Source organism: Calonectris borealis, chromosome 7, assembly GCF_964195595.1.
Source record: "Calonectris borealis chromosome 7, bCalBor7.hap1.2, whole genome shotgun sequence".
In the NCBI taxonomy this organism is placed as follows: Eukaryota; Metazoa; Chordata; class Aves; order Procellariiformes; family Procellariidae; genus Calonectris; species Calonectris borealis.
The window spans coordinates 29562420-29576077 of NC_134318.1; the positions used below are offsets into that span (position 1 = coordinate 29562420).

General features: G+C 48.9%; 1 protein-coding gene across 4 annotated transcripts in view; it reads left to right on the top strand.

Moving 5' to 3' along the window:
- The window catches only part of SUFU (SUFU negative regulator of hedgehog signaling), a 98842-nt gene that overhangs the window by 74505 nt on the left and 10679 nt on the right, over nt 1-13658 (top strand). For 3 of the 4 annotated variants that reach the window (XM_075154953.1, XM_075154954.1, XM_075154955.1), the window contains exon 10: nt 677-815. The exons of the other annotated variant lie outside the window; for it this stretch is intronic. In XM_075154953.1, coding sequence (XP_075011054.1) covers nt 677-815 — 139 coding nt within the window. The remainder of the gene's footprint in view (nt 1-676; nt 816-13658) is intronic. 4 annotated transcript variants of the gene reach the window in all.

Sequence of the window (13658 nt, forward strand, 5' to 3'; positions counted from 1 at the left end):
TCAGTTACCACAGCTCAGCTGACCAGCAGTAACTCATCAAGCAACTGTGACTCTGTTAGGCGCTGTATACCTTACCTGAAGTTTTCCCCCTTGCATGTTGGAAGCTATGCATGCGTGTCACACATGCTCTGAGCCTGAATACCAGAGCCATGATTTCCCCTGTGGAAAGCATTGAATGAAAGGTCATGTATGTATATTCGCTAGGCATTTGCTTAAGTAATACAGGTGTCAAGCACCAGGGAAATGGATTACTAGGCATTGTCACGGTAGGTAAGTTTGGTCCCACCGACGAGCCTGCTTAGAAATCCATCTTCACATTCCCACATGATGTGGAGTCTGGATTTTCATCTGCAGTTTTCATCTTGCTGAAAGACTGGCAGTCCCCTGCCCTTACACATATCAGCACCCCATCATGGGGATAGGCATGCGGTGGGATTTGGATGTGTTCTAGTTATGTAACAAGGCCCTGAGATTAAGGGGGAACTCCCTGCCTCAGAAGGAGGCTCGTGACCTGCTTTGTGGAGCAAATCATGTATATATTCCTGAAAAATTAATAGCTGCTGCGTTCAGAATGGTTTCCCATGCTGATGACAGAAGCTATAGTCACATATTTTCACCATTCTATTGAATGCTGCTCACACGCTCTCAATTCACGCGCATATGTTTTATTCCCCAGGGGAAGGCTCTTACATGGGCGGCACTTTACGTATAAAAGTATTACAGGGGATACAGCAATCACGTTTGTATCAACGGGAGTAGAAGGAGCCTTTGCTACAGAAGAGCACCCATATGCAGCACACGGACCTTGGTTACAAGTGAGAGAGCCTCCTTCCTTTTTCTCCCCCTTCCTCCTTTGCTGTGTCCTAAAAATGATCCTGCTAAGGGCTTATGTGGTTTAAAAGTGTAACTAACCTGTATTTTCTGTTGCAACATCTCTCATAGCTCTTGCGTAATATTTTCAGTAATTATGGACTCAAAAAATAATGGTGAACTGTTACTATTTGTATTAATGGAACTCAAATTGATAAGCAGTGGCTGGAAAGTTCAAAAATCATCTGTGAATACGGTAGTGTCCATTTCCTGGAGTCAGCGAACACTTTACAGGCTGTATTTATTCTTGATTTCTTCCAGAAAGGAATTTGGGGAGGCAGAGTGGAATGACCTAAACAAGAATGGAGCCAGGGCGGAAGAGCTAGAAAGCTGTGGGATTGTGATCCTACAGAGCCAAGATCTCAGTTTTACATCATTCCTAACAGGAGAGCAGCACAGAGAGCACAGCTTCTTTCAGTTTTAGCTCTTTCCTATTGATTCTTTGACAAGAGCTCCTGGTTGCTTGAAGCACCCACGCATTTTCTGCACCCAGATTTTTTCTGTATCACAGATTTTCCTTGGAAACTCCCTATCTGCTTGGTGTTGAGGGTCAACTCTATGGAGCAGTGATGTGCTAGTGATTTGATGGCGTCGCACTATTCTAACCTTGAATTTCTTCATGGTTATAAACATAATGCAAAAAGAAAAAACCTTTGGGGAATGTGTTTATGCAGAAAAGCCCATCTCTGAGGCACTATATGCATGCAGTACGTCTCTGCCTTCACTGTTCCTGTGGCATTCCTACCTCTCCTTCTGTTTGTAAGGCAGGGGTTGTTTTAGCATTGCAGTGTTGCCGTTAGCCTTCCAGTGACTTGTTTTCAAGGCATTCCACTGCCCGTATTCATACGTCTGGAGGACATCATACCTTGAAATCTGTACGACTTGTAAAGGAGCTGATCTTGGCTAGAATCATCTTGTGTGTAGGGATTTTCAAAGAGCTTGCGTGCTTTGATTATACTGACTGGAAAGTGCAACACTCCTGTAATGATTAACAGCAAACGGTCAGGTTTAAGGGTGGGTCATTTGCTGTTGGTTCCTGTGCTTGCCAACACATGATACACAGGATCTTGTGACTGTGTTAACTCCAAACATAAGAGTGTTTGTTTGCATTTAGATCACAACTCAAAATGTATTGATGTGTGGAGTAGACAGGTAACCTCTAAACAGTGAAGAATGGCAACAATTAGGTCACCATTCAGACATGTAACTAATATTAACCTTTATGAACCTGTTTGCTTCCATGCCTGCTGAAAATTATGGAAGTTTTTTGGAGTAGGAGGGAGGGAAAGATGGAGAATTGCTGGCTTCTGAGGGTAGGGAGAAGCAATTTCCCTTGCTTGTCTCCTACACAAGGTCAATGTATTGGATCTTCTCATCTGATGTGACCGGCTCTGCTGCTGGCTCCTGCCCCGTTCTGTGATGAGAATGAAGGAGGACAGACAGGGTGGGGGAGGAAGGGAGGCTAAAAGCAGCCTGGGACAAGAGGAGGAGCACCCGGTTGTGTGAGATACATGTGGGAGTGTCTGAGGCTCTTGGCTTAATATGCAATGGGAGGCTTGATCCGTGCTCAGCAGTCCCTTGTGGTGTTGGGAGCGGAGGAGGGAGGTTCATGTGGCTTTACTTCAGAAGTAAAAGTAGTTGTGGTGTATAAAATTTCCAAGGAGGCGAGCTGTGTTTGCTTTAGTCCCTTGCAGCCTGGGCTGGCCAAGTTGGCAAGCCCCGCAAAGCTTTCACAGCAAGGCCCAGAGAGGATTTTCCTCCTCCCTCGCTTGGGACCCCAGGCACAGCGATGAGCTCCAAGGAGAGTTGGCGGCTGAAAGCAGATCACTGCAACGCAGGGACTTGTTGCAAAGACAAGTAAATGGAGGGACCATGGAGAGGAAGAGAGATGGCAGGCATCTCCTCCTGTGGACTTTTTCCCTATCTTGGGGGAGGAATAAGAGCCTGAAAAATCCTGGCCTGAACTCTGCAGCAGCCAGAGAGTGACTCCTCTTCAGCCTGAGCTTGGGTACAGTGAAAGCCCAAACCTGCAGACTAAACACAGTACCTCCTGTTTACATCTCGTGGGCTGGAGTGGAGCGTGTCCAAGGTGGGACAGGCCGGAGAGCTGCTGCACGGTCTATCAGCCCCCGCTGCCCAGGCTGAGCGATGAGCTGAGTCACTGGGCGCCAGCGGAGGGTTAGCAGATGACAGGAGTTTGGCAGGTCCCGGCGCCATTCCTACCAGACAGGTGTCCGTATCACCACTGCAGCTGGTACTCGGCGGGAGCCGTTTTAGCAGTCTCAGCAGAAAAGGCAAGGAGTCGTTAGACCACGGAGATTGTACGCCCCATTTCTATCAACAGTCTTTCCAGGTCACGTTCAAGGCATGTTAGTAGGGGAAGCCTGTCCTGCTGCTGCCCATGCTCTGGGGATGATTAGATTATTTCATTCTCCAGAGCTGTCAAATTGGCACCTTTCCCAAGTACTGGACTTTTTTTTTTTTTCTCCTTCCATTTAAGTAACATTTAATTAGTTCTAAGAAGCTAAATTCTATTAAAGGTCTAAGCATGTCAGGCTGGTTTATTTCTGAACTTTTTCCACTGTGTCATGTATTGTTGAATAGGGAAATTGCTTTGACTCAGAAATGTACAAACATACTCAAGAAGTCCTCCTTGTTAACACTAGACTCCTGTTTATATGCTAGTTACCGTGGCAAAGTCTCTGATGTGTAACACTTGCATTAACATTACACATGATCAAAGGCTTCTGCGGTTCTTTCTTCCACTCCCCCTTCCCCCAGTGCTGTGACAGCAGAGCCCCCACACTGCTTCCGAAGCACCTCTCCTCTCCTTTCCAAGGGGTAGATGTTCCAGATGCCCAGAGAAGGCTATGCAGGAGGTGTCTGGCCCCACATTCAAGAGTTAAAGATGCTGATCATACAGACAGACTCTGACATTAACTGCCCCACAGTGACATTCGTATTTGTGGTGGAGTGTCCAAGGCTCTTCATCCAACGTCTGAGCTGTGCCAAGCATGCAATTCATCACAGACCAACCTTGTTTGTCTCTAAACCTACCCAAAGCAAGGTGAGGTTGTGCGTGTGTTCTCCCTCCCTCCCTTACTTATGTTCCGGCAGATCACAGAGACACTCTGTTGAAATGTATTACTGATCAAGCCCGTCCCAATAAAGTTGCCTGAGCCTTTAATACATATTAATATTATCCTGGGGTAGTTTGTGTCAAAGCCTGTCAGCATGCATCATCCTTTGGGAATTACCATCATTAAGTCTCCAGTGATGGGAGTCAGGACATGCTTCTGCAAAGCTCCTCTGCTTTTATGTGGAGCTCCCTCCTGTCTAGCACAAAGCAGACTGTTCTCCCCTCCTACCTTGCTCACCTGGACTGCTTACTCTCCCCAGAGGGGAGAAGGAGGTTTGTTTAACACTACCTTTAGATAATTTCTGCTCCTGCTGCTTTAGGCAGTCATTGTTCTAGGGAAGAAGATGACACTCAAGTCTTTGATCATGTGCAACGTGCATGTTACGCATCAGATATTGCTGCAGACTCTCACATACGAGCCAATGCAGTGCAGTAAAAACAAACCTATAGTTAAAGAGTCCTTGTTAACAGCAAAATCTAGCACACAGAATTTAAGAAATATCTCTGCACTTTAGCCTTGTCCCTGTTACACATGTGTATTTTGATACTGTATTTAATTGAAGGATCATATATATTTTTTTACAAAGCATGCCTGCCTCATTCAGTGCACAAAGATGCAGCATGTTTGGGGGATGAATCAGGAGCGTGGAGTACAGTAGACTCTTGCCTATAGGACTTCCACTTTGTTTGTTTGTCAAAATTAGAAGGTGTGTAGTGAATGAGGCAGGTAATTGCAGAAAAATCACAATAGTCTCATGGCAAAGCCTGTTAAATGTTGCCCTGGAGAATTGGATTCTGTCCCTGCCCCTACTGCTCTGTTCTTTCTCAATGCTATTCCATTGGGTCTTAAGCTAAAATGGTCTCAGGTGGCAAGTGAGTTTGTGTTCGTCATTTTCTGGATGGCCGGCTCGAGACCTGAGGTCTGATCTGTGTTCCCAGCGGCAGGAGGAGGCTGGATGGAATTCCTCTGCGGGTACCCCTGTATCCTGCGGGGTTGAGTGGGCTGCAAAATGAGGAACTGCAAGACTTGAGATGGGCACCTGCAAGAAGTGGACGTTCAGACTTGGTTTTCTCTTCACTAATTTCCCCCCGTCTGTCAGGAAAACCTTCTTCCAGTCATCCTGTGAAGATTAATTCAGTGCTTGCCAAGCATTCCAGCTCCACAGACGAACACCAGAACCAATTTCAGGAAGAGATTAAAATTTGTTCTTGCAGGTCAGGAGGGAGAGAGGATCTCTCTGGGGTGGGGGGTCAGCCTGGGAACCGAAGACCCATGTTCAGCTCCCTGCTCTTGCAGATTTTTTCTGTGACTTTGTTAGGTCTCAGCTTCTTTTAGTCTCCCTCCCCCCTCTGCTGCATGGAGAGGAGCGCTTCCCTGCCTCGCAGAAATGTGAGGCTGAGCACGTCAGAGGCTGTGAGAGTGTAAGGACAGTAAGATTAGGTACTTCCAGTGTAATCCATGCTGGCAGTAGTCGGATGGAACGTACTAAATAAAGGGGAAGAGAGTAGGAGGGAACGGGGAAACAACAGGAATGATAATGAAAAGAAACGATGACTAATGCTGCATTCAGTGAGCAGAACCATCCTGAGGACTGAGCAGGGCAGAGGTCTTGTGGGAGAAAAACGGCAGGTGATCCTGTGATTACAGATTTGTTTCGGCAGACACATGCTGGGGCCAAATTAGCATGGGGCAGGCAATCCCTGTGCAGCCATTTCCAAAGTTTTGTATGCCCGATGTCGCTGGTCTCTGAGCGTAGAGGGTTTTTTCCAGGTAATTACTTGGTTTCAGAACGAATCCTGTTAGGCAGATGGAGGCTATGGTTCATTTGCAGTTGGCACCCTCCAATTCTCAGCACAAGGTCTCTGTCTCCGCGTGAGCTGAGGAGCTCGCAGCAGCGGTGGGGTATTATCCTCTGGCACCAGCCGCTGCTGGAGGACGCTCTTTGCTCACCTCCTGTGCCAGCAGATTCGCAACGTCCAGCAGACAGCGTGTGGATGCTGAGGCTGTGGAAATGGGGTTCTTCTCCAGTCTCCCTGCCCTTTGTGTCGCCTCTGGCTTTGGCCTCTGATCTGCCCTCCACCCTGGTTTTCTGTGTCTCTGTCTTCCCCTCATCCCGGCCCGTCTCTGCTTTCCTCTCCTCCCCTTCATTCAAGCTGGCAAATTCCTACTCCTCCTCCTCCACACGGCCTGACTTCCAGCAGAAACGCTGAGAGCGCTGGAGAGTTTCCCTGCCTTTAGCCTGATGTGCCTGGTGCCTCTCGCCGCTCAGAGGAATGATCAGAGGGAAAAGTACTCCTTAGCTACCTCTACTCTGTGTTTGGGGCAGAGCTGCCTTGGGCTGGGACATGCTGAATGAAGAAGGGCTCTTCAGTACATTTTTCTGCCTTTCTCTGTAAGGCTATGGACAAACAGTGACTTTCAGAGGCTTCTGACTTGGCAAAGCATTTTCATGATCGGGAGAAAGACTTTCCCTTGACCTCCAGAGCACTTTTTTGCTAATCTTCGTTGCTCTCCTCATAAGGGGTAGTTCTCACGTTTTGCCACAAAATGATCGTACGCATTTGTTAGTACTGTAAAAAAAAGCTTTTTCCAAAATACCTCTCTGAGATAACTTGATTCCTTTTCCCCTAAAAACCTTTTAAAAAAATCAAAAACAAGGCATCCAGCATGGAAAAATAAGTTGAGGCTTAGGACGGCAAGGTCAAACTTCTCATAGGAAATGTTAAATGTGCCTGTAGGCAGGATAGGTACATGGAGGCTGTGGGAAGCATCCAGCATTCAGGAGCTATCAACATGCGCTATCTATGCTGGCAGTCGCGGCGGGGTGGGGGGGATTACTGTGAGCAGGGTCATGGGGGACGATCCATTCTTTTGGTTTGGCAACGTAAGTGAAAAATCTGGGAAAGAAGATCAGACTGAGCCCAATCTTTAAATATTTTCGGTTTTTCCTGCTGAAACAAAGCCTTAAAGAGACCAAAAGCTGAAAAAAAAATCCTTTTGTGTTGAATGAAACCAGAAATAGAAGGTTTTCTTCAATAAAAACAGAAAAAAAGAAAAATCTAGTTTTGCAGAATGGACGTGGAGTTCTTAGAAGTTTTGCCTTCTCTAATCAATATTTAGGGATAAAACACTCGCGTAGGATACGAGAAACTCATATTTTATTTCTTTCCTTTTATTTGAACCCCTATTTCTACTTCTTGGCTTTATGGGCACCGCAACTATAGGGTATTTTGGTTCTTCCTCAGCTCATCCAATTGGAGTTGTTCCACATCATATAAAACACTGAATTAGTCACAGAGACAGAGAGCACAAGAGAATGACTCTGTTCCGGTAGAGTTAGGACATTCCCCTGGAAATGAGCACATCTGGTTCTTCTCTCTGCTATACCACATGTTAAATCATTTATGCACATTGGCATAATGGCAGCAGCAGAGGTTCAAAGCAACATTTGAAAGAGCTACTCTGATGCTCGAGATGCTCGCTTGTAAGTGGCAGCTATGGGTCGAGTCCTCTCTTGAAGAGATAGGGATTGATTTTTAGTTTCCCCAAACTTGAACAGATGTGTTATGCCTAGCATGGTGAGTTTAAGGACAACACCCACAAACTGGTTTAAGTTGTGTACAACTACAGCCTGCTCTTCTCCAAAGCAGTTTTATGCATCTACCCCAAGAAAAACTTTTTCAGAATCTTTTGGGTGGCTTCCCCCAAATTCTTGAGCAAGTATAGGAAATCTAAGCTAACGCTTTTCCAGTAAGTTTATCGTCTTCCCCAAACACGCCCCAAAACCTCACTGCATTATCCCTTTGTGTTCTTCTTCCTCGCTGCTGAAGGAGACACTGGGAGAAACTTACACTAGGGTAGAAATGTCCTGTTAGGTCATCACGATTCTCCCCGTATCAACCCTCCTGCAGCATATTCTCTAGTACTTTGTCCAGGCTAGTTTTGGATGAGTCAAGTTCTTTCATCCTTCTTAAGCCGACTGACTATCCTGCCACCTAATGCCCCTCCCTTGCTACTCAAACTACATTTTGGCTACTTTGTGTAGGTTTTCTTCCACCCACTTGGAGCATTCCCTGAAATGCCTGTTTCTCTTCTGCTTTTTCACTCTGAAAGAATTGGTATTGCCTGTTGTCTTGGCTCCCTTGTCAGCCCTCTCCCCAGCTGAGCCAAACTTTATGTGTTCACTCAAAGCAGCCCTGCCTGCAAGACGGATCTTGTCAGGCTGGGCCCTGAGGAGCCCAGGTCCCTGGGATCAGCCTTGTAGTTGGGAATGTCACGGAGAGATCCCACAAGGTCAGAATCTTTCAGCGTCATCATATACTTCCTCTTCTGGGTTTGTAACATCGCAGTGTGAAGCAATAGAGTCCCTGAGGCATCTGTGAGTGGATGTTTTTCCTTTACAAGGAGGGTTGTGAATCTCCTGGAAGAGCAACAGTGGAATTTCCCATCAAAGGTGTTTGTTGCATTACTGGTACCTTTGAGGCTGTAATGAGAGCTGTGGTGGATTCAGGTAGCAAGGTGGCCTCTTCAGGCAGTGTCAGGGCTGGGCGTGACGTGGAAAGATGCAGTGACGAGGCCTCTGCCCTGAACGCACTTACGGTCAAAGCAAAGCAGTGCAAAGAAGGCCAAGCTAAGGGGAGAGCACAGAGATGGGCTGGGGGATGCTTGTAGCACAAAGCATGATTCATCAGGGGGTTTTATTGGTAACGTTTAATTTCAGTGGGAAATGCTGACACACTTTAACTTCACTTTTTGCTGTGCTGTCAACAGGAATTAAGCTGAAACATTTTTAGGGCAAAGGGCTCCTAAAAGTTGCTGGATATTTGCAGATGTAACAGATGACACGTGGCTTAGGGTACAACTGCTCCACCCATGCCAGGCATAACACCTGGATGGATGAACACTTTCTTAGAAGGGTTGGGATGGTTTACATAGGGGTTTATTGCAATGTGTCCCCACCTTCTCTGGCTGAGCCGCACAAGCCTGCTCTGTACTAAGTCCAGAACTAATAAAACATGGTTTCCTTTCTTTGACAAACCCGCTAGAAAAGCAAGTGGCAGTGTTTAATGCAAACAAAGCACTAGGGCAAAGTGTGGGATTGTTTGGTTTGTTTCTAGGTAGGCAAGAAAATTGGGTTTTATCAGTAAGAGCACCCCTGCTTAATTGTCCCTGGGCCAATTGCTTGTGTCTTGCCTGCACAAAGCATGTTTCCTGAAGTTGGACAGAGCTGCGGCTCAATTTCTAGCTCAACTTCTGAGGGTCTTCCTTGATCAAAGACTTGCCAGCTGTGCCAGGCTTTCAACATCGGTGTCACCTCTGGCCCCAGCCAGCCTTTCCTGCACTGAGAATTTCAAGCCCTCGTGGTAGCGTTAAACCCTATAGTGAGAGATGGGGTCTTAACTCTGGGGTGGTACCTATAAGCTGACTATAAAGTCTTTAATGTTTTACTAAGAACTAGTTGCTTTCAAAGTCAGCCGAACTGGTCTAGAGCCCCATGACCTTGTGTACATTTTTAGGTCTCGCCTGTTTTCATACACTTGCATCCGCGTACCTGTAACGAGTCACGATACAGGTTTCTCAACTATCTGTGGGTATGAAAGCTTCAACACTAAAAGCTTCAACACAAGCTCCTTCAGTTGACCCGTAGGTAAGCCCTGTAGGTAAGAAGTAGGTTTCAGCAAGCTCAGGTGAGACTTGCCACGAGAGGGAGACATCATGCACGCAGCCCGTGTGTTCCCTGAACACATCCACCTGAATAAGACAGCCTCGCCTGGTATTTTGTAACGTGTCTGGACACATGCAGCTATTAGTGAGGCAGTGAGAACCCAAGCTTCAGACCTCAGTTGTGCGGTAGGTGCCTGTGATAGAAAACAGGGACTTATCTTTTGGCTAGTCATCGTATTCCAAGCATCTGCAGCGTGACTAACAGTCACAGAGCTGAAAGCACACAGAAAATGGAGTCTGGATCTGCTAGCAGTGGGATAGCATGTGTCCGGCCTCTCTGGCTCAGGTCAGGGAGATCCTGGTGTGAGCAGGACCGTGCAGCACCGAAGGAGATGTTTCAGATACCCGCAGCTGGCTGGCGAGGCCGTTCCCTGTTCATACTGCAAACAGCCATTACAAAGGCTGAGCTACACCCTGTAACCAGCTTCGGCAGGCTGGGCCGGCGGGAATGTTTGCACAGAGCTGTGAAAACACAGCGCTGCGAGCGCCTGGCCGCTGCGGCACACGGGACGCCCGCTGCCGCTCGGGAGAGCTCCTTTGCTTCCTCAGCACCAGCCGAGAGATTTCATGGGAGAAAAGGCCTGTTCAGTGCGCATGGGACGGCTTCGTTTGCCCTCCAGATTGCACCGGCTTTTCCCATGGCTGCAGCACAACAGCGGGGCTCTGTTTTCCTTTGGGAAGGGAATAAGCTGCTTCATCATTGTGATCTCTGTGCAGTGTCCTGTTGATAAGATCAGTTAACAGCATCGGAGGAAAACTGTAGATTCAGGTCTGAAATATAAAGTGAACAGGGCTATTTGTTTAATTTGAGCTTCTAAGATTTAAATCCCAGAGGAAATTAAATTAGGTGCCTAGAGCAATGGCAGTCTGTCATGTTTATTTGCTGGGAATGTCACCTTTAATATCATGCACATATAACGTGTGTGTGTTAATGTAATGGGGTATCATACTGTGCAGGAGCAGGCATGCTACAAGAACTGGAAACCTGAAATATTGTGAGTGAGAGAAGCTGAGATGGGATTGGATTTATTCTCATCCTTCTCCGTAGGAGCAAAGACTCACTCACCAGCATGAAGGTGGTTTTGCTGATTGCAGGTGGGGACAGCAGGCTGATCTATGAGCACAGGACTTAACACTCTCGGGCCGTTTTGATTGGGCTACTTCTAAGAGGAGAAATCTTGTCTAGATGCGAATCCAGGATGACAATACTTCTTGCTTCAAAGCCCGCTTCAGCAGCTGGTGTGCTGTGGATGCATGCCTTCCCCAGCATCCTCGGGGAGCTCGAGAGTGCTGGTTTCCTGTGCCGAGGGACATGGCTGCTTGTACGTTTGGTTACACCCGCGCTTCGGAGACTACCTTCTCCAGGAAGGAGAGCAGGTCTCCCCAGCAGCATGGGGTAGTAGGGTTTAGGGTGGGTTTTTTCTGACGCGGGCTGTTGAGGACGGGCTCTGAGTGACACACTGTGTCAATGTCACTGCAGCAGTTTGTCATTGCAGCCTGTGATGCCTGCCCTCCACCAAAGTTAACTGTCTATGCAGGGTCTGCAGAACGGTGCTGCGATCTTTTCTCAGCACACTGCATAGAGCAGGCTGACGTTGCTTTGATCCCACAGTCCACGAGACAGCTGAGCTGTGGAGTCCTGTCCCACTCCACTTGTCAGACCCTTCAGGGAGCCAGTTCAGCTCACTAAATCAGTGGAATTTGGGGTTTTTTTCAGCTGGATTACTAAAACTCACTGAGTGGGGGCAGTGAGCTGCAGATGGGCTCAGCTAACTCAGGGGGTTGCACTCCAGGTCAGTCCTAGCCACAGTGCTCCAGGTAGGTTTGTCCCTACTCTGGGTCTGTGGCATAGCCAGGACCTGACCTGTCCCCCCCTTCACTCTCTCCACCCTTTGCTGTTTACCCCTGCACTGTCTTGTTTTCCTCCAGCCTCAGAGCAGCTGGCCTTGCACACGTGGTTCCCATTTCTCTCCTGCCTCTGGCACCTTGCAGCACCCAGGGGTCTTCCTGCTGCGCTTGTCTTCTAGTCCCCCTGCCAAAGCTGCAGCTCCTCATTCCTGCTCTCTCACCCACCCCAACCTCTAGCATTTTTGCTCATTCGTGGATGGCTGAATATTCATTTCCTCCTTGCCTGATTGCTGTGAATACCAATTCCTCCTCCTTTTTCCGGCTGCTCTGTAGATTTTGATGTCTGCCAAATTGTTTTCATTCCCTCACCCCGTTGCAGGCTGCACCTCCGCAGAAACCGATCTGCTCCATGCAGAGCCCCAGCTCCCCACCCAGCTCTTCCTTCTGAGCTGAGTGATCAGGTTGCCCTCCTGCCTCCGACTCGGACAGACGGCTTCCTCCTCCTGCAAACAGTCAACAAACAAGTGTCTCCAGTTCAACAGGCAGAATAGTTACAGGCTCCTGCAAGGAGACTGCAGTAGTTTGCGGTGGTACTGCGTGTTTCTCAGCTTGCCAGTCTGCAGATTGGTGCCAGGTTGCAGAGTCCTGTCCAAAGCAGCAAGCTCCTGGCTCCTAGCTGAAGCAGGTTTTTTTCAGGCTTGAGGTATGATCAGAGAGGCCTGATGGAGGTGCCTGCATCCATGCTGAGCAGCTCAGTCATAAACACTGGCCTGGAGCCTGCTGCAGGTTGAAGCTAAGCGAAGAGGGGAATGTGGTGGAGAGGGGAGCTTGCAGTTCCCTCATCCCCTGGGAAATCTGTGTGCAGTGGCAGGAGGGTGGCAAGGTTGAAGGGGAGAGAACTGCAGACACCTGGTAGCACTTGGATCTGGATTTGGTGTTTTCGGATCTCTTCTCTTGCCAACCAAAGGAAGAAAGGGAGACCAGAGTCTTCCTTTACCCTTTCTGTCCAATAGCCCTGCTTGCGTGTTACCAAAATGGAGCCCAGAGGCTTCCACTTGCCAAACAGCCCATGGCATCCTGGCGGTCACTCACTCCCCACTGATGTTTCTGGCACCAGGGAGCTGGCGGACATGGGAGGTGGCTTCCTGCATGGAGGTGGGACAGCCTGGCTGCCCCTCTTCCAGACATGAGCTGGAGGGGACAGCGGAGAGCGGTGGGGCTGGGCACTTAGCTCCATCAGTGTTTGGTGCTGGAGCGGTCCCTGCTCTGGGAGTGAGCACGGAGCTCATGGCTGGGGGGAACAGGGAAAGGAAAGGGTGAGAAAGGGGGCATGGGGATGGTGGTTGCTTCAGGATGGAAAGCAATGCCAGAGACAGAGGAAAGGGTGGAGTGAAGGAAGGAAAGGAGGAGCAGGGGGGAAGAAATAAACCTGTAGGCTGAAATGGGAATAATCGGCTGGATACTGCTGCAACCTAACTCCCAGGAATGCCGCTCCAACGCCCCCTCACTGCGTGGGGATGTTTGCCTGGTCCCGCACTGCCGTCTCTGCTCCTGTGCCAAGCCAGCTGGCCTGCCTGGAGCTCTGGCCTTTGCGGCTGTTGTGAACAGAGGCAGGATGTGTTTGCTTTTGGCTGTCACGTGCTTTTTTAAGGAGGGTGGGAGTTCCTCCCCTTGAATTCCTGGGGCTGGTTTCCCCCCGGTATCTCTGGTTTGTGTGACTTGGGGGGCTCCGTGGAGCCCGGGTCGTGGCCCTCAGCTGGGAATTTTGACCCACCGGCAGCCGCTTTCCTGGGCTGCTTCATGCTTGCCAGCCTGGCCTTGAGATGAGCCAAAAGCTTTCCCAGCACAGGCACGCGGGATGGGCACGTGCGATACAACGCGGAGGTGCCGAGCGCGGGCACCTCTGGGAGCACTCCTGTACCCAGCGTCTGGTTCATCTGAACGATGTGCTGCGCTTGGGTCAGAGCCCTCCCTGTGCCCAGAGCATCGGCTCTGTACGGGTCTCAGGCTCTCCCTGCGCTGCTCTTTCCTGATTAAACTCTGAGCTTAACTTCAATGGATCAGATGAAAGCGGCT